Genomic DNA, 22,986 nt, shown 5'->3' on the forward strand with positions numbered 1-22,986 from the left:
ATAGTCTCGATCTCTTGACCTCGTGATCCACCCGCCTTGGCCTCCCAAAGTGCTGGGATTATAGGCGTGAGCCACCGCGCCCGGCCCCCCATTAGAATGTTTCTCTGACATCACCTGTGACGGCTTGGATATCTCAGGTGTCATAGGGGTAGTTTCAGCAAGGCAGTAAATGCCCCTCGAGCAAAAATTCTCTAGTCCAAAGTCCCAGTGGTTGTTGCTGGGAGATGCTAAGAGGCTTTTGCCATAGCCCCAGGAAATGCTCCACAGAGGGTTATCAAGTCGAGAATTTAACCCTACCAGTACTCTAGCTTCTACTCTGCATTGTGTGGACCTGGGCAGTCTTACTGGTTCCCATTTAGCATGTCCAATTAACATTGCTTGAAGGGCAGATTTACATGCTTTCAAGTATCAGGTAGGGGAAACATTCTCCAATGAAATACAAAGTTCATTCCCATGATACAATCAGGTAAAAGAGATGCCGTCACTTCACGTAAAGCATGTTCAAATTGTTAACAAAAAAAGTCAAACTCTGTAAAATAGTTGAAGAGATTTACTTTGATTCAACTACGAGTGACCAATGGCCCCTGACACAGCCCTCAGGAGATCCTGGAACATGTGCCCAACGTGGTCGGGCTGCAATTTGGTTTTATACATTTTAGGGAGACATAAAACATCAATCACTACCTGTAAGGTGTACATTTGTTTGTTCTGGAAAGATAGGACAACAGGAAGCAGCCATGGGTGGTGGGGGGGTGGCTTCCAGGTCATAGGTGGATACAAAGATTTTCTGATTGGCAATTGGTTGAAACACTGGGAATCAACAGAAAAGAATGAATGGGTTATGATAAAATGGGCAGACCAAAGTTTTATCATGCAGATGAAGCCTTCAGGTAGCAACAAACTTCTGAGAGAATAGACTGTAAATGCTTCTATCAGACTTAAAAGAATCTGTTCTAGGCTGGGCGTGGTGGCTCACGCCTGTAATCCCAGCACTTTGGGAGGCTGAGGCAGGTGGATCACGAGGTCAAGAAATCAAGACCATCCTGGTCAACATGGTGAAACCCCGTCTCTACTAAAAATACAAAAAATTAGCTGGGCACGGTGGTGCGTGCCTGTAATCCCAGCTACTCAGGACGCTGAGGCAGGAGAATTGCCTGAACCCAGGAGGTGGAGGTTGTGGTGAGCCGAGATCGCACCATTGCACTCCAGCCTGGTAACAAGAACGAAACTCTGTCTCAAAAAAAAAAAAAAAAAAAAAGAATCTGTTCTATCAGCAGTTGTTTTTTGTTTTGTTTTGTTTTGTTTTTTGAGAGGGAGTCTTGCTCCTGTCGCTGAGGCTAAAGTGTAGTGGTGTGATATCAGCTCACTGCAACCTCCGCCTCCCAGATTCAAGGGATTCTCCTGCCTCAGCCACCCAAGTAGCTGGACTACAGGCGTGTGCCACCATGACCCCCTAATTTTTTGTATTTTTAGTAGAGATGGGGTTTCACCATGTTGGCCAGGATGATCTTGATCTCTTGACCTCCTGATCCACCTGCCTCTGCCTCCCAAAGTGCTGGGATTACAGGCGTGAGCCACTGTGCCCAGCCAGGATTTCCTAACGTTTTAAGACTGAATGATATTCCATTGTAAGTATATCTGTTTTGCTTATCCGTTCATCCATGGGTGGACACTTGGGTTGCTTCCATGTTTTAGCTACTGTGAATAATACTTTGAATGTGGGTATGCAATTTATCTAAGACCCTGCTTTCAAATTCCATACCCAGAAGTGGAATCGCTAGATCATATGGTAATACTATTTTTAAGTTTTTGAGGAACTCCTGTACTGTTTTCCGCAGCAATTGTACCCATTTACAACCCCACCAATGCTGCACAGAAATTGCGATTTTCCCACATCCTTGCCAATATGTGTTATTTTCTGCTTTTTGTTTTGATAGTAGCATCCTAATGGGTGTTGGGTGGTACCTCATTGTGGTTTTGATTAACATTTCCCTCATGATTAGTGATACTGAACATCTTTTCATGTGCTTATTGGCATTTGTGTATCTTCTTTGGATAAATGTCCATTCAAGCTCTTTGCACTTTTTAAAATTTTATTTTTAAGAGACAGAGTCTTGCTTTTCCACCCAGGCTGGAGTGCAGTGGCATGATAATAGCTCACCACAGCCTTGAACTCCTGGGCTCACACAGTCCTCCCACATCAGCCTCCCGAGTAGTTGGGAATATAGCCATGCACACCATGCCTGGCTAACTTTTAAATTTTTTGTAGCGATGGGGGTCTCACTGTGTTGCCAGGGCTGGTCTTGAACTTCTGGGCACAAATGATCCTTCCCTCTCAGCCTCCCAAAGTGCTGCGATTACAGGCGTAAACCACGCACCCAGCTCTTCGCTCATTTTTGAATCAGTTTATTTCTCTTGTTGAGTTTTAGGAGTTATTTATAAATTCTTATAAAATATATGATTTGCAAATATTTTATTTTCTCTCATTCCATAATTTTCCCTTTCCCTCTGTTAATAGTGTTTTTGGTTTTGTTGTTGCTGTTTTTTTCTTTTTTTGTTTGTTTTGAGACGAAGTCTCGCTCTGTTGCCCAAGCTGGAGTGCAGTGGCAAAATCTTGGCTCACTTCAACCTCTGCCTTCTGGGTTCAAATGATTCTCCTGTCTCAGCCTCCCAAATATCTGGGACTACAGGCATGTGCCATCACACCAGGCTAATTTTTGTATTTTTAGTAGAGATGGGGTTTCACTATATTGGCTAGACTGGTCTTGAACTCCTGACCTTAAGATCTGCCTGTCTTGGCCTCCCAAAGTGCTGGGATTACAGGCGTGAGCCACTGTGTCTGGCTGATAGTGTTCTTTGATGCACGAAAGTTTTTAACTTTCATGCCGTCCCGTTTTTCTATATTTTCTTTTGTTACCTGTGCCTTTGGTGCAATAATCCAAGAAATTATCGACAAATCTTATGTCATGAAGCTTTTGCCCTGTGTTTTCTTTTAAGAGTTTTGTAGTTTTGTCTCTTATATTTAGGTCTTTGATTCGTTTTGAGTTAATTTTCACATATGATGTTAGGTAAGGGTCCAACTCCATTCTTTGGTATTTTATATCCAGTTTTCCCAACCCCATTTGTTGAAAAGATTGTCATTTCTCCATTGAATGGTTTTGACAAAAATTATTATACCATGTATGTGAAGGCTTATTTTGGGGCTCTTTATTCTTTGCTATTGGTCTGTAAGTCTGCCTTTATGCCAGTAGCATACAAGTTTAACTACTGTAGCTTTGTAGTAAGTTTTGAAATCAGGAAATGTGGAATGTCCAACCTTGGTCCTCTTCTTGAAGGTTGCTTTGGCTATTCATTTCTTGAAATTCCATATGAATTTTAGGGTGGATTTCTTTTTCTTTTTTTTTTTTTGAGACGGAGTTTCGCTCTTGTTATCCAGGCTGGAGTGCAATGGCGCGATCTCGGCTCACCGCAACCTCCGCCTCCTGGGTTCAGGCAATTCTCCTGCCTCAGCCTCCCGAGTAGCTGGGATTACAGGCACACGCCACCATGCCCAGCTAATTTTTTTGGTATTTTTGTATTTTTAGTAGAGACGAGGTTTCACCATGTTGACCAGGATGGTCTCTATCTTTTGACCTTGTGATCCACCTGCCTTGGCCTCCCAAAGTGCTGGGATTACAGGCATGAGCCACCGTGCCTGGACCTTTTTTTCTTATTTTTAAAGATGGGGTTTCACCATTATGGCCAGGCTGGTCTTGAACTACTGACCTCAGGTGATCCACCCACCTCAGCCTCCCAAAGTGCTAGAATTACAGGCGTAAGTCACTGCACCTGGCCTTAGGGTGGATTTTTCTTTTCCTTTTTGCTTGCCTATTTCCACTTCACTGTCAGTGGATTTTTCTATTTCTGTAAAAAAGTTGGGATTTAGATAGGGATTGCATTGAATCTATAGAATATTTTGAGTAGTATTAACATCTTAACAATATTGGCTGGGCGCGGTGGCTCACGCCTATAATCCCAGCACTTTGGGAGGCCGTGGCGGGTGGATCACGAGGTCAAGAGATCGAGACCATCCTGGTCAACAAGGTGAAACACTGTCTCTACTAAAAATACAAAAATTAGCTGGGCATGCTGGCGTGCGCCTGTAGTCCCAGCTACTCGGGAGGCTGAGGCAGGAGAATTGCTTGAACCCAGGAGGCAGAGGTTCTGGTGAGCCGAGATCGCGTCATTGCACTCCAGCCTGGGTAAGAAGAGCAAAACTCTGTCTCAAAAAAAAAACGAAAAACAAAAAACAATATTAAGTCTTCTCTAATCTATGATGTCTTTCCACTTACCTATGTCTTTAATTTTTTTCCAGCATTGTTTTTATATTTCTCATTGAATAAGTGTTTCACCTTAGTTAATTCCTAAGCATTTTATTATTTTTAATGCTATTATAAATGGATTTTTTTTTTAGTAGAGATGGGGTTTCACCATGTTGGCCAGGCTGGTCTTGAACTTCTGACCTCAGGTGATTTGCCTACCTCAGCCTCCCAAAGAGCTGGGATTACAGGCGTGAGCCACCATGCCCGGCTTGGAATTGTTTTCTTATTTTTTTAATTGGATTATTCATCATTGGTGTCTAGAAAGGCAACTGACCTTTGTATGTTGGCTTTGTACCCGGCTCATTTGCCAAAATTTTCAGATAGTTCTTTTTTTTTTTTAAGACAGGGTTTCACCATGTTGGTCAGGCTGGTCTTAAACTCCCGACCTCAGGTGATCTGCCCACCTTGGCCTCCAAAGTGCTTGGATTACAGGCGTGAGCCACCACACCCAGGCAATTTTCGGATAGTTTTAACAGTTTCGGGTGTGTGTGTGTGTGTGATCTTTATGCATTTCCACATATAAGATTATACCATCTGCAAGTGGAGAGAATTTTACTTCTTTTCCAATTTCGATCCCTTTTTTTCTTTTTCCTGCCTAATTGCTTTGGACTTTCAGTAATATGTTGAACAGAAGTGGTGCAAGCAGGCACTCTTACCTTATTTCTCATCTTAGAGGAAAAGTTTTCAGTCTTTCACCAGTGAGTATGATGTTGACTGTGAATATTTCATATATGGCTTTTATTATGTTCAAGTATTTTCTTCTGTTCCTAGTTTGTTGAGTGTTTTTAATCATGAAAAAATGTTGAATTTTGTCAAATGCTTTTTCTGCATCAATTGGGCTAATCATGTGGGTTTTTTCCCTCTTTCATCCTATTAATGTGGTATGTTACTTTGATTGATTTTCACTATCTTTGCATTCCAGGAATAAAGCCTACTTGGTCATGTGTATAAATAATCCTTTTAGTATGCTGTTGAATTCAGCTTGATAGTATTGTAATTTTTTTAGGACTACAAAAAAAAAAAAGCTACAAACACCATTTAGTTGCCATCAATAAGAAATTTACTTGTTTTTAAAAAATCCAAATGCTGGCATTGTCCAGAAAAATTTAACAGGTTTATTTATACTTATTATAAAGTTGAACCGCTGAAACTTGTTCACTGAAACATTTTAATTTGCATTAATGTTTTAAGTCTCTGCATTTATATTAAAAATTCACACACAGGCCGGGTTTGGTGGCTCACGCCTGTAATCCCAGCCCTTTGGGAGGCTGAGGCAGGTGGATCATGAGGTCAAGAGATCAAGACCATCCTGGTCAACATGGTGAAACCCCGTCTCTACTAAAAATACAAAAAATTAGCTGGGCATGGTGGTGCGTGCCTGTAATCCCAGCTACTCAGGAGGCTGAGGCAGGAGAATTGCCTGAACCCAGGAGGCGGAGGTTGCGGTGAGCCGAGATCACACCATTGCACTCCAGCCTGGGTAACAAGAGCGAAACTCTGTCTCAAAAAGAAAAAAAAAAAAAAAATTCACACACAAATGAAAATGAAAAAACTGCCAATACCTGATTCCTGTCCCTTATTTTTCCACTCAAAATCATATATTTAGGTACCTTTTGACCCCATGGAAAAAAATACCTAACATTCAGAACTACCAATAACAGGAAGAAGAATTTTTTTTTTTGAGATGCAGTCTCGCTCTGTCACCAGGCTGCAGTGCAGTGGCGCGATCTTGGCTCACTGCAATCTCCACTTCCTGGGTTCAAGCGTTTCCCCTGCCTCAGCCTCCCGAGTAGCTGGGACTATAGGCACACACCACCATGCCTGGCTAAGTTTTTGTATTTTTAGTAAAGAAGGGGTTTCACCATGTTGGCCAGGATGGTCTCGATCTCCTGACCTTGTGATCTGCCAGCCTCTGCTTGCCAAAGTGCTGGGATTACAGGTGTGAGCCACCAAGCCTGGCCTATATATACACTTTTTTTTTTCGAGAGTGAAATGTTTCCAATCATAGTTGATTCTTAAGCATGTTCTCCACGCGTGTGGCGTGCTAGCTGGGTGTCTTTCGGCATAATTGTTACACGTGTGGCATGGATAGCACACAAGTTGGTGTCTTCAAAAGGGCCAACCAGATAGGCCTCACTTGCCTCCTGCAAAGCACCGATAGCTGTGCTCTGGAAGCGCAGATCTGTTTTAAAGTCCTGGGCAATTTTTCGCACCAGACTCTGGAAGGGAAGTTTGCGAATCAGAAGTTTAGTGGACTTCTGATGACATCTAATTTCACCGAGTGCCACCGTACCAGGCCTGTTACGATGAGGTTTCTTCACCCCTCCAGTAGAGGGCGCAGTTTTTCGAGTGGCTTTTGTAGACAGTTGCTTCCTGGGTGTTTTATCACCAGTTGATTTGCGGGCAGTCTGTTTTGTGTGAGCCATGGTATAGAGACCTCCTTATTCATCCCCCCTTCTTCTTAGGCTGGAGCTTGGTGAGCCGGAGGCGGCACTGGTGCTGGCGTTGGAGAGTGGTGGCGGTGCAGCGGTAGCTGCGAACACAGTTCAATTTTTTTTTTTAGACATTCTTGCTGTCACCTAGGATGGAGTGCAGTACCTCAATCTCGGCTCACTGCACCCTCTACCTCCTGGGTTCAAGCAGTTCTCCTGCCTCAGCTTCCCGAATAGCAGGGATTACAGGTCCGGGCCACTAGACCTGGCTAATTTTTGTATTTTTTTTTTTAAGGCGGGGTTTCACCATGTTGGTCAGGCTGGTCTTGAACTCCCGACATCAGGTGATCCGCCTGCCTTGGCCTCCAAAGTGCTTGGATTACAGGCATGAGCCACCACGCCCTGCCTAATTTTTGTATTTTTAGTAGAGACCAGGTTTCAACATGTTGACCAAGCTGGTCTTGAACTCCTGACCTCAAATGATCCACCCACCTCGGCCTCTCAAAGTGCTGGAATTACAGGCATGAGCTACCATGCCTGCCCTCCCCCCCTCTTTTTTTTTTTTAAACGAAACAAAACAACAGGGTCTCTGTCGCCCAGGCTAAAGGGCAGTGGTGCAATCTTGGCTCATTGCAACCTTCGCCTACTGGGTTCAAGCATTTCTCCTGCCTCAGCTTCCAGAGTGGCTGAAATTACAGGCAGGAACCACCATGCCTGGCTAATTTTTGTGTTTTTAGTAGAGACGGGGGTTTCACCATGTTGGTCGGCCTGGTCTCGAACTCCTGACCTCAAGTGATCTACCTGCCTTGACCTACCAAATTGCTGGGATTACAGGTGTGAGCCAGTGTGGCCGGACTTAATTATAGGAAAGGGTTGCAATCAGGGAGGAAGAAGGGTAGAAGAAGGTAAGAAGGTTCCTACTTGACCAGAACTCTTGTCACTTTTCCTGGCCTGATAGATAGCTAAAGCTGCCTCTTTCTCTCACGGCCACTTGTTCTTTACCAAATTCGCTTGAGCTCTCTCAGCTGCAATCCTTTGCAGTGGGCAATGCTTTTCCTTAGGCTGACTGCCCTGGAAGCTCCTTCAGTTTCTGCCTCTATAGTATTCTATCTTGCTGTAAGACTGCTATTGCAGGGGCCACCCTTGCGGGCTTTGTAAATAACTCCAGCCAGGCAGGTGGCTCACACCTGGAATCCCAGTACTTTGGGAGGTGGAGGCAGGCAGATCACTTGAGCCCAGGAGGCAGAGGTTGCAGTGACCCAAGATCATACCATTGCACAGCAGCGTGGGCGATAGGAGTGAAACTCTGTCTAAAAAAAAAAAGAAAGAAAAAAAATCCACATGAGGGTCTACAAATACTCTAGGTTTTTTTTTTTTTTTCCTTTTTTTTTCTTTTCTAATAGGCATGAAAATATATGTGCAACTTTACTGGCCAGTGAGAGCATGGAAGCGGAAGGGTAGCTACCTCCTATTTAGAGCATACTGAATTCTGAGCACTTTCTAGCAATATGGACCTTGAAGATGAGGTTGGTGTAGCAGAGTGGCTAAGAGCAGGTTTTGGCATCAGGCTGACCCAGGTTCAGTTAGAGTATGTGACTTTGGGCAAATCACTTAGCTTACCTCTTTGAGCTTCAGTTTTCTCATCTGTTAAATGAGGTAATACTACCAGTGACCTCAGTAGGTTGTGATGAGAATTAAATAAGATAATGCGTATCAATTGTTGAGGACAGGCTGGTGCAGTGGCTCATGCCTGTAATCCCAGCACTTTTCTGGGCTGAGATGGACGGATCACTAGAGCGTAGGCGTTTGAAACCAGCCTGGGCAACATGACAAGACTGTCTCTACAAAAAATACAAAAATTTGCCGGGGACAGCTATTCAGGAGGCTGAGGTGGGAGGATTGCTTGATTCCAAGAGGCTGACGCTGCAGTGAGCCGTGATCTCACCACTGCACTCCAGCCTGGGTGACGGAGTGAGATTCTGTTTAAAATATACATATATATTTTTTTTAATTCAAAAAAATTGGTTGGGTGTGGTGGCTCACGCCTGTAACCCCAGTACTTTGGGAGGCCGAGGCAGGCGGATCATGAGGTTAGGATATCGAGACCATCCTGGCCATGGTGAAACCCTGTCTCTACTAAAATAAAAAAATTAAAAAAAAAATTAGCCAGGTGTGGTGGCGCTCGCCTGTAGTCGAAGCTACTCAGGAGGCTGAGGCAGGGAAATCGCTTGAGTCTGGGAGACAGAGATCGTGAGCCAAGATCGTGCCATTGCACTCCAGCCTTGCGAAAGAGCAAGACTCCATCTCAAAAATAAAAATAAAAATAAAAGACTGTGTCAATTTTGTTGCTGTTGTTGTTGTTCTGCTGTGGCAAAATCCAGGCTCAAGAGCCATGTTAGCTTGACTCACAGTCTCTTTCCAAACCCAAGCCATCAGCCAGAGAACAGACACGCCTGCCTGAGTCAGTGGAAAATTCCAGATGTTTGTAGCTCATTAACTGCTAAATTGACAGCTATGAAGGCTGTGACGAATAAATGGACCTTATTAAGCTCCATGTTTCCCAGAAAAAGCTGTCCCACAGGCATACTTTGTACAAAGGCCATACATAGCACATGATCTTTAAAACACCTTTTAAAATTCTTTTGACTATTTCCCATTGAAAGAAATTCCCTGCTGGGTGTGGTGGCTCATGCCACCAGCACTTTGGGAGGCTGAGGTGGGTGGATCACCTGAGGTCGGGAGTTCAAGACCAGCAGGCCAACATCGTGAAACACTGTCTCTACTAAATACAAAAAAATTACCCAGGCATGGTGGCACATGCCTGTAATCCCAGCTACTCCGGAGGCTGAAGCAAGATAATCGGTTGACCCCAGGAGGCAGAGGTTGCAGTGAGCTGAGACTGGGCCATTGTACTTCAGCTTGGGCAACAAGAGCAAAACTCTGCCTCAAAAAACAAAACTAAAGAAAGAAATTCGCCAGTGTAAATTCACCAACTCCTCTTACAGAGCCAGTGTCACAGAAGCAGCCACAATAAGGACGGAGAACGGTATCTCAACGCCAGAAGCTTGGGGCTGACTTTTAGCCTGATGCTGGGGGCATATATGGATACGTAATTTCTGGAAGGTATTTGGTAATATGTATCAAAAGTCTTACTTATAGATTTACCTTGTGACCTAGTACTTTCACCCCTAGGAATTTATTTAAAGAAAATTTATTTACAGACATGAAGATTTATTTATAGGAACATCCGACTCAGCATATAATAGGAAAAAATTGGAAATAACAGTGGAGAATACTAAAATTAATCACAAGTGGTCATAACATAAAATATGGTTAACAATGATGAATGTGTATATACATGGAAACATGATCACAATATACTGAGTTTATCCTTTTTTATTTTTAAGAGGGGGGCGGGGGTGGGTTTCACCATGTTGGTCAGGCGGGTCTTGAACTCCCAACCTCAGGTGATCCGCCCACCTTGGCCTCCAAAGTTCTTGGATTACAGGCATGAGCCACCACGCCCAGCCTATACTGAGTTTAAATAGTGAAAAAAGGTGCAGGGCTCAGTGGCTCACGCCTGTAATCCCAGCACTTTGGGAGGCTGAGGCGGGTAAATCACGAGGTTAAGAGATTGAGACCATTCTGGCCAACGTGGTGAAACCCAGTCTCAATGAAAAATATGAAAATTAGCCAGGCATGGTGGCATGCACCTGTATTCCCAGCTATTCAGGAGGCTAAGGCAGGAAAATTGCTTGAATCAGGCAGTCGGAGGTTGCAGTGAGCCGAGATCTCGTGACTGCACTCCAACCTGGGATAAAGCGAGACTCCATCTCAAAAAAATAAACAAAAAACAAAACAGAGGCGGGCACAGTGACTCTGAACCTCGGTTTTTCACCTGTGAAAATGCCAACAGAGGCTGGGTGCGGTGGCTCATGCCTGTGATCCCAGCACTTTGGGAGGCCGGGGCAGGCAGATCACTTGAAGTCTGGCCAACAAAGTGAAACCCCATCTCTATTAAAAATACAAAAATTAGCCAGGTGTGATGGTGGGCACCTATAGTCCCAGCTGCTCTGGAGGCCGAAGCAGCAGAATCACTTGAACCCAGGAGGCAGAGGTTGCAATGAGCTGAGATTGCACCACTGTACTCCAGCTTGGGTGACAGAGCTAGACTCCATCTCAAAAAACACACACATACACCACACACACACACACACACACACACACACACACAGGAAAAAGGTAGAAAGCAATAAAGCAAGTATATTTTGCAGGAATCTGGAGAATGTTGTCAAGCAAACACTGTGTGGGAGCTTCAGTGGTTTCATGTCTCCTTTGATTCTCTTTAGAGCCTCCCACTATTTTTGAGCTGGGGATGGCGTGTCTCTTCCTCATGCCACGGGTGTGAATAGTTGGGGGATAGGCATTGTTATGGTTTTACATATAAGTAGATGGCTCCGATATACCATTATTTTTGGGGGGATGAGCAGTGGGTCTTCCAGATTTCCTCTTCTACCAATGTAAGTATCAGTCTCAATCTGTTTCAGCCATTCCTCTCAAGATAGCTGACTGTCTCTCTCTTCTTGCCTGGGGACTGGGGCCAAGACCCTGGAGTGGGCCAAGAATTAGACAGGTGGTGTCAACAAACTATCAAGGAACCCCATGGCCAAGCTTGGGAGTCCACCTGCATGAAAAATGCGTTTAAAAGCTAATCTAAGTGCTCGCTTTGGCAGCACATATACTAAAATTGGAACGATACAGAGAAGATTGGCATGGACCCTGCACAAGGATGACATGCACATTCGTGAAGTGTTCCATATTTTTTGTTTATATATAAAAAAAGAAAAGCTAATCTAAATAACTCTGGGTGTTCAAGAGCTAGTTTCTGACTTCTTTGTCCTGTGTAATTCTCCAAGTTGGTATAATATCCAAGTTGGATAACACCAAGTTGGATCCAGGGGTCCAACCTTCAAGACCCTTAAAGGATTCTGATGCCCGGACCCCATCCCAGAATCAGAATCCTTTGAGCATAGGAGTGTGGCTATTCCAATCCAGCTGATTCCAGTGTCTCACTCTAGTTGAGAATCACTGCTTTCAGTTTTACTAAGGGCAATCCCCTGGTCTGAAGGCATATTTACGAATGAGACCACTTTTTTTTTTTTTTTTTTTTTTTGAGACAAAGTCTCACTCTGTCACCCAGGCTGGAGTGCAATGGCGCAGTCTTGGCTCACTGCAACCTCCGCCTCCCAGGTTCAAGCAATTCTCCTGCCTCAGCCTCCTGAGTGGCTGGGATTGCAGGCGTGCGCCACCGCGCCCAGCTAATTTTTGTATTTTTAGTAGAGACGGGGTTTCAACATGAGACCACTTTTGTCCTATGTAATTCTCAAAGTTGGTAATAATACTTGGTATTAGGACAAAGGGGGTCTCCTTCATAAATATGCCTTCAGACCAGGGGATTGCCCTTAGTAAAACTGAAAGCAGTGATTCTCAACTAGAGTGAGACACTGGAATCAGCTGGATTGGAATAGCCACACCCTTATGCTCAAAGATTCTGATTCTGGGATGGGGTCTGGGCATCAGAATCCCTTAAGGGTCTCGAAGGTTGGACCCCTGGATCAGGGTCAACAGAATGCATGGGAGTTCAGCACTGACTTCCTATGCTCCATTTAGTAATTAGACCGAAATGGCTGCAATGGTTAAGAACAGAATTGACCCTTCTCAGGAACGTCTGAGCAAGCAGGGAGGCAGCAGATGCTTCCCCAGGAAATGAATTCAAGGTATGGCGAGGGGTGTGTGTTTTGAAATCAGTTTGGCAACAAGATCAGAGCTCTGAGGCACATTGAAACATTGGGCAGGTGTTCCCTTTCACTCTTCTGGCAGTTTCCAAGAATTTGCTTTCTTCTTCAAACTGAATTAAGCCCTGGGCTGACAGATCTGCAAACATTCAAAGTTGACCATCTGATTTCATATATGAACTTGAAAGAGAAAAAGAACTAAACCAGCTTTTGTTTTGAAATGAACATGATAGGGTGGGGGTGGAGTTGGGGGATATTATTATAGTAACTAACATTTTTAGCATGTTCTGTTTATTTATTTTTGAGACAGGCTGGAGAATAAGGGTATCATCATGGCTCACTGCAGTCTTGACATCCCAGGCTCAAGCAATTCTCCCACCTCAACCTCCCAAGTAGCTGGGACCACAGGGGCACACCATCCCCTACCCCCAGCTAATTTCTGTATTTTTTGTAGAGATGGGGTTTCACCATGTTGCCCAGGCTGGTCCAGAACTCCTGGGCTCAAGTGATCCTCTTGCCTTTCCCTCCCAAACTGCTGGGATTACAGGTATATTCTAAATCTACATCATAAAAGTACTTTACATTCATTATTTCATTGGCTCCTACCATGAGCTCTACAAGACAGGGAGGATTGCCATTCTACAGATGCAGAAAGAGACAGCCTGACAACCAGTCGATTCTACTACAGACTTATTCCAAAATCATGGCAAACCTGAGTGACTGCTCCAACCACCCTGGCACAGGTGGGGTTGTGTGCCTCAGCCTACAACTTGTCTCTACCCGAAAGCTGGGCTTTCAAAAACAGTTTATTTATTTATTTACTTGTTGAGATGGAGTTTTGCTCTTGTCGCCCAAGCTGGAGTGCAATGGTGCGATCTCGCCTTCCGGGTTCAAGTGATTCTCCAGCCTGGGTCTCCCAAGTAACTGGGATTACAGATGCACGCCACCATGCCAGCTAATCTTTTGTATTTTTAGTAGAAACGGGGTTTCCACCATGTTCGACAGGCTGGTCTCGAACTACTGACCTCAGGTGATCTACCCACCTCGGCCTCCCAAAATGCTGGGATACAAGTGTGAGCCACCTCGACCGGCCCAGAAACACTTTTTTTTTTGCTCCGCTTCTGCTTTACAGATTAGGTAGATAATGCTTTCCTAATGATTTTGTTGATTTTGGTTGCCACTGATACATAGCTTAAAACAGATCCTCCAGTGAAACAATTTTAACAAGTTGTGAGAGTCTCCCTCCTTTTCTACTTTATTTGCAGGGTCCAGTCACAATGTTTGTAACCTGCAGGTCCTTACTGGGGTTAGCAGGTTGATTTTGGCATTGCCTGATTTTGACTCTCAGGGGAAGAAGGGAGGGAATAAATCTCCCCAGGCACCAGTTTCCCCCTCTGATAAACAGTAAAGGAATCAGCTTTTGGGTTCCTTTAGGGCCAGGATGGAGCCTCCTTCACTGTTGTATCCCCAGGGCGTGACATAGTGCCTGGCACAAAGTAGGCACCAGATAAATCTTTGCTAAATATTTTGTATTAAACATCCATGTATTTATTTTGCATTTGGCTTCCAGTCTAGGTGAGCTATATCCTGAGAGCTGTTTGTTGGCATCGACATTTTCCTATTTGAATTGAGAACCGCTAATTGGATTGTGCTGGTGGATCTGAGTTTTTGTATATTTGTATAGTATTTTCTGGCAAAGAAACTGGTTCTGCCAGATGGCAGGACAGAGGCTTCTTGCTGCCCTAACAGCCATGGCAGCCCAGTCAACAGTCAGTTGTGTCTGCTCTGGGCAAAATACCTTTTAGGCGCTGGGAGCACGGATGCTGCAGAGAATATGGAGCCTGGGCTCTTGAATCCCAGTGCCCAGCTTTCAACTTCCAACTGTCTGAGCCTCAGATTCTTCATCGGTACAGTGGGGGCCAAAACAACTCCTAGCCCACAACGGTATTGTGAAGATTAAATGAAATAATGTGAGCAAAACATCTAGCACAGGATAGGAAGCAGAGTAAGGACACACTATGTATGTGTGTTTATACATTTCCAATGTTATGTGTGTGTTTATGCAGATCAAATTCAGAGTGGCTGAAGAGATGAACTTTTTTTTGAGACAGTGTCTTACTCTAACCGAAGAGCGGTGTCATGATCACAGCTCACTGCAGCCTCTACTTCCTGGGCTCAGGTGATTCTCCCACCTTAGTCTCTCACGTAGCTGGGACTACAGGTGTGTGCCACCACACCCAGCTAATTTTTTATATAGGGTTTTGGCATGTTGCCCAGGCTACTCTCAAACTCCTGAGCTCAATGATCCTCCTGCCTTGGCCTCCCAAAGTGCTGAGATTACAGGTGAAAAAGACTAATTCTAGATTGCAATGGCTTTGAATAATTTTCTTTTTTTTTTAAATTTTTTATTGCATTTTAGGTTTGGGGGTACATGTGCAGAACATGCAAGATAGTTGCATAGGTACACACATGGCAGTGTGTTTTGCTTCCTTTCTCCCCTTCACCCACATTTGGCATTTCTCCCCAGGCTATCCCTCCCCACCTCCCCCTCCCACTGGCCCTCCCCATTTACCCCCAATAGACCCCAGTGTTTAGTACTCCCCTTTCTGTGTCCATGTGTTCTCATTTTTCATCACCCTCCTATGAGTGAGAATATGCAGTGTTTCGTTTTCTGTTCTTTTGTCAGTTTGCTGAGGATGATGTTCTCCAGATTCATCCATGTCCCTACAAATGACACAAACTCATCATTTCTGATTGCTGCGTAATATTCCATGGTGTATATGTGCCACATTTTTCCAATCCAGTCTATCATCAATGGGCATTTGGGTTGATTCCAAGTCTTTGCTATTGTAAACAGTGCTGCAATGAACATTCGTGTACATGTGTCCTTATAGTAGAACGACTTATAGTCCTTTGGATATATACCCAGTAATGGGATTGCTGGGTCAAATGGAATTTCTATTTCTAAGGCCTTGAGGAATCGCCACACTGTCTTCCACAGTGGTTGAACTAATTTACACTCCCACCAACAGTGTAAAAGTGTTCCTATTTCTCCACATCCTCTCCAGCATCTGTTGTCTCCAGATTTTTTAATGATCACCATTCTAACTGGCGTGAGATGGTATCTCAATGTGGTTTTGATTTGCATCTCTCTGATGACCAGTGACGATGAGCATTTTTTCATATGATTGTTGGCCTCATATATGTCTTCTTTCGTAAAGTGTCTGTTCATATCCTTTGCCCACTTTTGAATGGGCTTGTTTTTTTCCTGTAAATCTGTTTGAGTTCTTTGTAAATTCTGGATATCAGCCCTTTGTCAAGATGGGTAAACTGCAAAAATTTTTTCCCATTCTGTTGGTTGCTGATTCACTCTATTGACTGTTTCTTTTGCCGTGCAGAAGCTGTGGAGTTTCTTTAGGTCCCATTTGTCTATTTTGGCTTTTGTTGCCAATGCTTTTGGTGTTTTGGTCATGAAGTCCTTGCCTACTCCTATGTCCTGGATAGTTTTACCTAGATTTCCTTCTAGGGTTTTTATTATGCCAGGTCTTATGTTTAAGTCTTTAATCCATCTGGAGTTAATTTTAGTGTAAGGTGTCAGGAAGGGGTCCAGTTTCTGCTTTCTGCACATGGCTAGCCAGTTTTCCCAACACCATTTGTTGAACATGGAATCCTTTCCCCATTGCTTGTTTTGAATAATTTTCTAAATGTTTAAAGTTTAGATTTTATTCTGTATTACAAGTTGGAGCCACAGAAGTGGTTTTGTTTTGTTTCTTTGTTTTTGAGATGCTCTGTTGCCCAGGTTAGAGAGCAGTAGCTCAATCTCGGCTCACTGCAACCTCTGCCTCCCGGGTTCAAGCAATTCCCCTGCCTCAGCCTCCCGAGTAGCTGGGATTACAGGAGCATGCCACCATGCCCGGCTAATTTTTGTATTTTTAGTAGAGACAGGGTTTCACCACGGTGGCCAGGATGGTCTTGATTTCTTGACCTTGTGATCTGCCCGCCTCGGCCTCCCAAAGTGCTGGAATTACAGGTGTGAGCCACCGCACCTGTCCTGTTTGTTCTTTGAGACAGAGTTTTGCTCTTGTTGCCCAGGCGGGAGTGCAATGACGCAATCTCGGCTCACTGCAACCTCTGCCTCCCAGGTTCAAGTGATTCTCGTGCCTCAGCCTCCTGAGTAGCTGGGATTACAGGTATGGGCCACCATGCCCGGCTAATTTTGTATTTTTAGTAGAGATGGTGTTTCTCCATGTTGGTCAGGCTGGTCTCAAACTCCCGACCTCAGGTGATCCGCCCGTGTTGGCCTCCCAAAGTGTTGGGATTGCAAGCGTGAGCCACCGCACCCAGCCAGGAAGTGGTTTCTTTTGAAGTGACACCACCATTAAAAATTCATTAAACACAGCTGGCCAGACATCCAAACAAACTTCTTGAGTGTTTGGAAACAGATTACACTTTCACTAAGACAGTTGTTGGTTTACCACATACTTTTTCTTCTTTTTTTTTTTTAAGACGGGGTTTCACCATGTTGGTCAGGCTGGTCTTGAACTCCTGAACTCAGATGATCCACCCACCTTGGCCTCCAAAGTGCTTGGATTACAGGCATGAGCCACCACGCCCGGGCACCACATACTTCTTATTTGACTATAATAGCATCAGAAAGTCCCTATGCTCAAAACTACCTCTATTATCCAATTAAATGAACAAACTGCATCTTTTAAGATGCAGTAACTTTTCTTAAGATTCAATGGTTAGAATATAGGAATTTGGGTGGGATTGGGAGGTGTGGGATGACGGTGGCAAAAAAAAAAAAAAAAATGAAGACTAAAAAACGAATCACAGGGTGCGCGCGGTGGCTCACACCTGTAATTCCAGCACTTTTTAGTGGCTGAGGCAGGCGGATCACCTGAGGTTAGGAGTTCGAGAACAGCCTGGCCAACATGGTGAAACCCTCTCTCTACTAAAAATACAAAAATTAGCCGGGTGTGGTGGTGGGCGTCCCAGCTCTTCAGGAGACTGAGGCAGGAGAATCGCTTAAGCCCAGGAGGCAGAGGTTGCAGTGGGCTGAGACTGAGCCACTGCACTCCAGCCTGGGCGACAGAGCGAGACTCCGTCTCAAAAATAAACAAAAAACGAATTACGTGAGATTTATAAAAAGTTGGTAAATATAAATCCTGTAACATAAACATGTGTGTATACGAACGAACTGTGAATGTAACGGGACTGATTTTGTATTGTTTATCCCAGAATTATTCACGCTCATTGAAATTAGTGTTCTTTTTGAAAAGATTCACATTGGGTTGCATATACATTTACTCCAAAGAAATTGCTCTTTTTACCTTAACTACACCTGGCTGGCATAATGAACTGAATATACTCCCCTTTTTTCACTTAACAAGGGCGGCAGAAAGGGGAAGGGAGCAGCTCTCATTCTCTCAGCAAACTTACCGTGCACTTGCAACGTGCGAGGCGCTATGCTCAGAAAAACAAAACCGATTGTGACTCTCGAGGGTGAGTGGGTGGAGAGAGCTGCAGGCACGGAAACTAACAAGGCGCGTGAAGGGCTCTAATTGAACTTAAGGACCAATGGGGCCACCAAGGAGGAAGTGACTGATTTGGCCGGGTGTCTGAACCGCCTTCTCAAGGAGGCAACTTCTGAGTAATGCGAGGCTGGAGGGTGGGGTCACCGGAGGGAACCGCGGGGACGCGCTGGCTTCGGACGCGGAGTTGTGGGTCGGGGAGGCGACCCAGAAGCCGAGGCGCAAGGCCGGAGTATCCTCTATCTATCAATACAGGCTACGTGACTCAGTGGCCTTAAGTCGAGAACCAAACGTCTCCCGCCGGTCAGTCTTTTCCCTTGGGGCAGTTCCAAGGGCGGCGATCCCGCGCGCAGGAGAGCCGAGCGGAAGGAAGAGCCAAAACCCAGCGGCCGGGACCAGTGGCACGGGGTTAGCAGCCGGGAGAAAGCTGGAGACACCCGCGGACCCAGCAGTTACTCCCGGCATGCTCCTCCTCCCGGGGCGGATTTCAAACCCTCGGCAGCCCCACCTTCCCCGCTTCGCCCCCGGCCTGCCCCAGCAACAGGCGGTGGTCCGCTTCTCATTGGCCAGGTCCTCGCCGTCGTGTTTTGATTGGCCGCGGAGCCTCCCGGCCCTGCTTCTGCGGCCGCCGCCGACTCCATTTTGTCGGTAGAGGCAGGAGGAGGAGGTCGGGTTGTAGAAGCTGGAGTGGCCGGCAGCGCGCTCATCGGTTCTCGTGGGCTTTGTAGGTCCGTGCCTAGTCTCTCCCTGGAAAGGGGGGGGGAGGCTTCGACGTCAAGAGGGAGCCGCTGCCGCCGTAGTTCCGAGCTTGAAGTCGGTAAGTGGCGGCTGCGCCGCGGGCGCGGCCATGTTGGTGGTCGCGCTCCCCATTGTTGGGGGAAGGAGGCAAGCGGAGGCGAGATCCGGGCATCCGGGCGGGCGCGGGCGGGCGGAGCGCCGCGACCCCTACGGATCCGGAGAGATGGGGCCACTGGGAAGCCAAGCCCCTGTGGCGTCGGAGGAGGCGAGTTTTCCGGGTTTGGGTTGTGAATGACTCACAGCCCGGAAATGGTAATTAAGGGTGGTTATTCTGTCTGGAAGGCAATCTTACCCCTTTGAAAGGAAGGGTGGTTAACTATTTGGTAACTTATTGTCTTGGAACATCAAATTAAAACAAAACCTTGAGCTGTTCCCTCTAGGGAGACATTTTTATACATTTAAGAGGGGCTTAGGCTGTTAGGGCTTGTGAGAACTTGTTATTTTAAGACGGGGAGGCGAAGGTGTTAATAACCAAAGGAAATGCTGCATGATGTCTACATGTTCCGAGAGACTGAAAATGGATGTGGCGTGTCGAAAGATTGGAACATTCTGGTGGGAGTTTTAAAAACGTGGTCTCTTTAGAAAATCCGCCAGAAACCAATTTTTTGGTATGACCCTTAACAGCTACCAATTATTTGATTTTATACGCGAGAGAATTTGGAGGTATTTCCCAGAAAAAAGATACAAACTTACTACGGGACTTGGAGACACTTCCAAAAAATTCCCCAGGAATGACTGGATCTCAAGGGTGAAGAGTTTTTTTTTAAATGGTGGTGGTTATGAGGTCAAAGAACGCCTTCTTAACACACATTTTCTACCTTTTAGTTCTGGAAGTAGCCTTTTTTACAGTCAACGATTTTTATAGTAAGTCTAAATGGTAACTTTCTCAACGTCTGCATTATTTTGGAAATAATGCAGGAATCTTTACTTTTCTAGCCAGGACTTCTCTCAAACTTGTGTGCTGAGGAGACTCAGATGTGGGCCTCAGCTCCTAGGGTGAACTCAGCAGATCGGCCCATGAAAACTTCTGTATTGAGACAAAGGAAAGGATCTGTCAGAAAGCAACACTTGTTATCTTGGGCTTGGCAGCAAGGAAGAGGACAGGTATTGGAAATCCTGCGATCTGAAAAGCAGACTGAAAGGTAAGGAAATTAACATCATAATGGGCAAGCATTTTATGATAGAGCCACGGTAAACCATTGTTTTATTTTAAAATAGAAGATTATGCAGATTTGTGGGTAAGCTCATTTTTCTTAGGGAAGGTATAATAATGCTTGTGCATATATTGGAGTCTGAACAGCTTCCTTTAATTTTTGAGTTAAAGCAGCTGAATACTCTTATTACTAAGTCTTATCCAAAATATCTGGAGTTTTCAGTTGGAGCCATAGAAGCTTCTTAAAGATTCTGAACCTTTCTTAACGGAATTTTGCTCAATATTTGTTTCCATTCATTTGTAGGTGACAAAGAAGCTGAAGATGGGTGGTGGAGAGAGGTATAACATTCCAGCGCCTCAATCTAGAAATGTTAGTAAGAACCAACAACAGCTTAACAGACAGAAGACCAAGGATCAGAATTCCCAGATGAAGATTGTTCATAAGAAAAAAGAAAGAGGACATGGTTATAACTCATCAGCAGCTGTGTGGCAGGCCATGCAAAACGGGGGAAAGAACAAAAATTTTCCAAATAATCAAAGTTGGAACTCTAGTTTATCAGGTCCCAGCTTACTTTTTAAATCTCAAGCTAATCAGAACTATGCTGGTGCCAAATTTAGTGAGCCGCCATCACCAAGTGTTCTTCCCAAACCACCAAGCCACTGGGTCCCTGTTTCCTTTAATCCTTCAGACAAGGAAATAATGACATTTCAACTTAAAACCTTACTTAAAGTACAGGTATAAAATAAGACAAAGTACTTACGCTTAAATTTAGTTATGTTTATGGATAGTTGTCAACTGGTCTGAAACAAATTCGCCAGGGAGTTAATCTATTTGTGTAGAACTGCTAATTAATGTAAAAAATATAGACTGCATCTCACGTATGTGTGTGTGCACTGTGATGTAATGGTAGTATCAGTGCAACTTAAAACTAAATAATTGTACTTGATATTAAGTGTTCTCAACTGAGTAACTTTTAAGGGGAAACCAGCCAAGTTTAGATTTGGGGAGTGGTAAAGGAATCAGCTTTTTCTATTGTTAGGGGAAGATAGTAATTTATCATTCATGGACCAGATTGTTGTGTTGGTGAATCAGATTCAGAATTAGGTAAATATCTGCAAGTTTAGTATACTGGAAACACCCACATCAGTAATATGCTAACAATCTGATGCACTGCTGAAAGAAAATGTGAATTTTTCTTAATAATTGTATTTTAGTGAATTATACAGTGGGTGGAAAGGGCATTTGGAGCTCATTAGAATTAGACATAGTACACCCCAATGGCCCTGTTTATTAAATGTAGTGGATTAAGTGTCTGCCAACAAATACACCAAAAGCATTTTTTAACAGTATTTAATGGTCACTCAGTAGCTTTCAAAATACATTTTTGTATTACAGCACTGCACAGGCTATTATAATAGTGATCTGGCCTCATCATTCCTGCAAAGCTGGCTTTCGGGAGCTGTATAATGTGAAAATTTTAAGTACCTAGGGGAGAAAGAGCCATGTAAATACCTGTAATGAACTTGTAGCATATGTAAAGTTTTCTTGGCCTTTATCTTACAAAAATGGGATATTTTAGTATGAATTTGCTGAATGTAAGACCGTGGACTGTTTTTTTATAGTATGGCCTAGTTTTAAAGGTCGAAAATAATTTGTTTTTAAAGTGTGCCCTTGTGCTGAAGTGCCAGTGTATATATATTATACTTGATTTGGTTGTAAACTATATTTCAAAGCAAATCCTAGTGTGATAAGTTTTATAACTAAAAAGGTTTAAGCTGCTAAAATTATTTTTAAGAGATGTGAAATGCAGTATGGGACTATTTTTTTTCCTCCTCTAAGCCCAAAGATTAACTAAAGGGTCCCTCCAACCTTACAGATTTTTGGCTTTCACAATTTTCTAACCTAGGATTACAGGTGGTTTAGAGTATGGTGCCAGTGGGGTTTGGTTTTTCTTTGGCCAAGGGTGGGTGGCAATCCAACAGACTACTTACACAAAAGATGAACTCCTGCACAATACATTGATAACATGTTTTGCCAACCTTAAGAGTAAATGCTTAAATATAAGTGAAACCAATAGCAAGTTAAAAAGCATGTGGGTCAGTTAAAAAATTTTGTTAATGCCTTATTTTCTAATTGGCACCTCTTTTGATGCCTAAGGTGTGTTTCTCCAAATAAATCAAGATGAAGTACTGCCCAAGTTAAATATTGATAACCTAAAGACAAATTTATGTATATATGAATTTGAAGCATAAAATTAAATAAAATTGTTTCCCCCCACTGGTTGGTTTTATTTTAAACATGGTTTTGATTATCTAATATTTTTTAAAAATGTGTTCTACTTGTCACTGACTTGGAAGCTTGTATATTCTCAATGATCTCACAACTCTTGGACTTCTCAGACTCCAGAACTATAAGCCACTAAATACCTGATTATAAAAAAAAAGGCTGGTTGCAACTAAAATGTGACAGGAATTTCGGCTTGAAAAGGAGCAACTAGTGCTGATACAGAAAAAAAGGCCACACATGGAAAATGTTACAAAGCTTTTGAACATGATTCTATGATCTAGGTTGATATTAACAGGAACCCTTGTGTTTTAAATATGCTGACAAAAGTATACACAAGGGACCCTCAGCATCACAACCACACCTGCTTTCTAATACAGGTTTCAAATGATAGGGCATCTTAAAACCAGTTTGAGAGTAATCCTTAAAATTCTACAACTAGTCCCACAGCAAAACTATCTTGTTTCATGCAAGCTGGAATTAAGGCAGAGCCAACATTTAAGCCTTCATTTTTTGTTTCCAGGGTAATTTCTGTGAAAAATGCCAAGGACTGCAAAATTGAACTTCGTGTACTGAAGACATCTCAACCTAGCTGTTTTTAAGCTATATACACTAGGTTTTTGGTTTGA

At 43.9% G+C, this 22,986-nt stretch overlaps 1 protein-coding gene and 1 non-coding gene across 2 annotated transcripts; both read left to right on the forward strand.

The window, feature by feature from the left end:
- Positions 1 to 11,510: 11,510 nt before the first annotated feature.
- On the forward strand, positions 11,511 to 11,617 carry LOC118143334 (U6 spliceosomal RNA). The gene has a single exon (XR_004727561.1). It is a non-coding gene; the product is annotated as a U6 spliceosomal RNA (small nuclear RNA).
- An 8,269-nt stretch (positions 11,618 to 19,886) lies between these two features.
- PNRC2 (proline rich nuclear receptor coactivator 2) lies at positions 19,887 to 22,351 on the forward strand. The gene is made up of 2 exons (XM_009000634.6): positions 19,887 to 20,062; positions 20,378 to 22,351. Exon 2 carries the CDS (start codon positions 20,396 to 20,398, stop codon positions 20,813 to 20,815), a length of 420 nt encoding a protein of 139 aa, XP_008998882.1. The 5' UTR covers positions 19,887 to 20,062; positions 20,378 to 20,395; the 3' UTR covers positions 20,816 to 22,351.
- Positions 22,352 to 22,986: the final 635 nt, after the last annotated feature.

Source organism: Callithrix jacchus, chromosome 7, assembly GCF_049354715.1.
Source record: "Callithrix jacchus isolate 240 chromosome 7, calJac240_pri, whole genome shotgun sequence".
Taxonomy (NCBI): Eukaryota; Metazoa; Chordata; class Mammalia; order Primates; family Cebidae; genus Callithrix; species Callithrix jacchus.

Excerpts from the sequence above, each read along its gene's own strand:
- PNRC2 (XM_009000634.6), top strand. The coding sequence starts at position 20,396 with ATGGGTGGTGGAGAGAGGTATAACATTCCAGCGCCTCAATCTAGAAAT.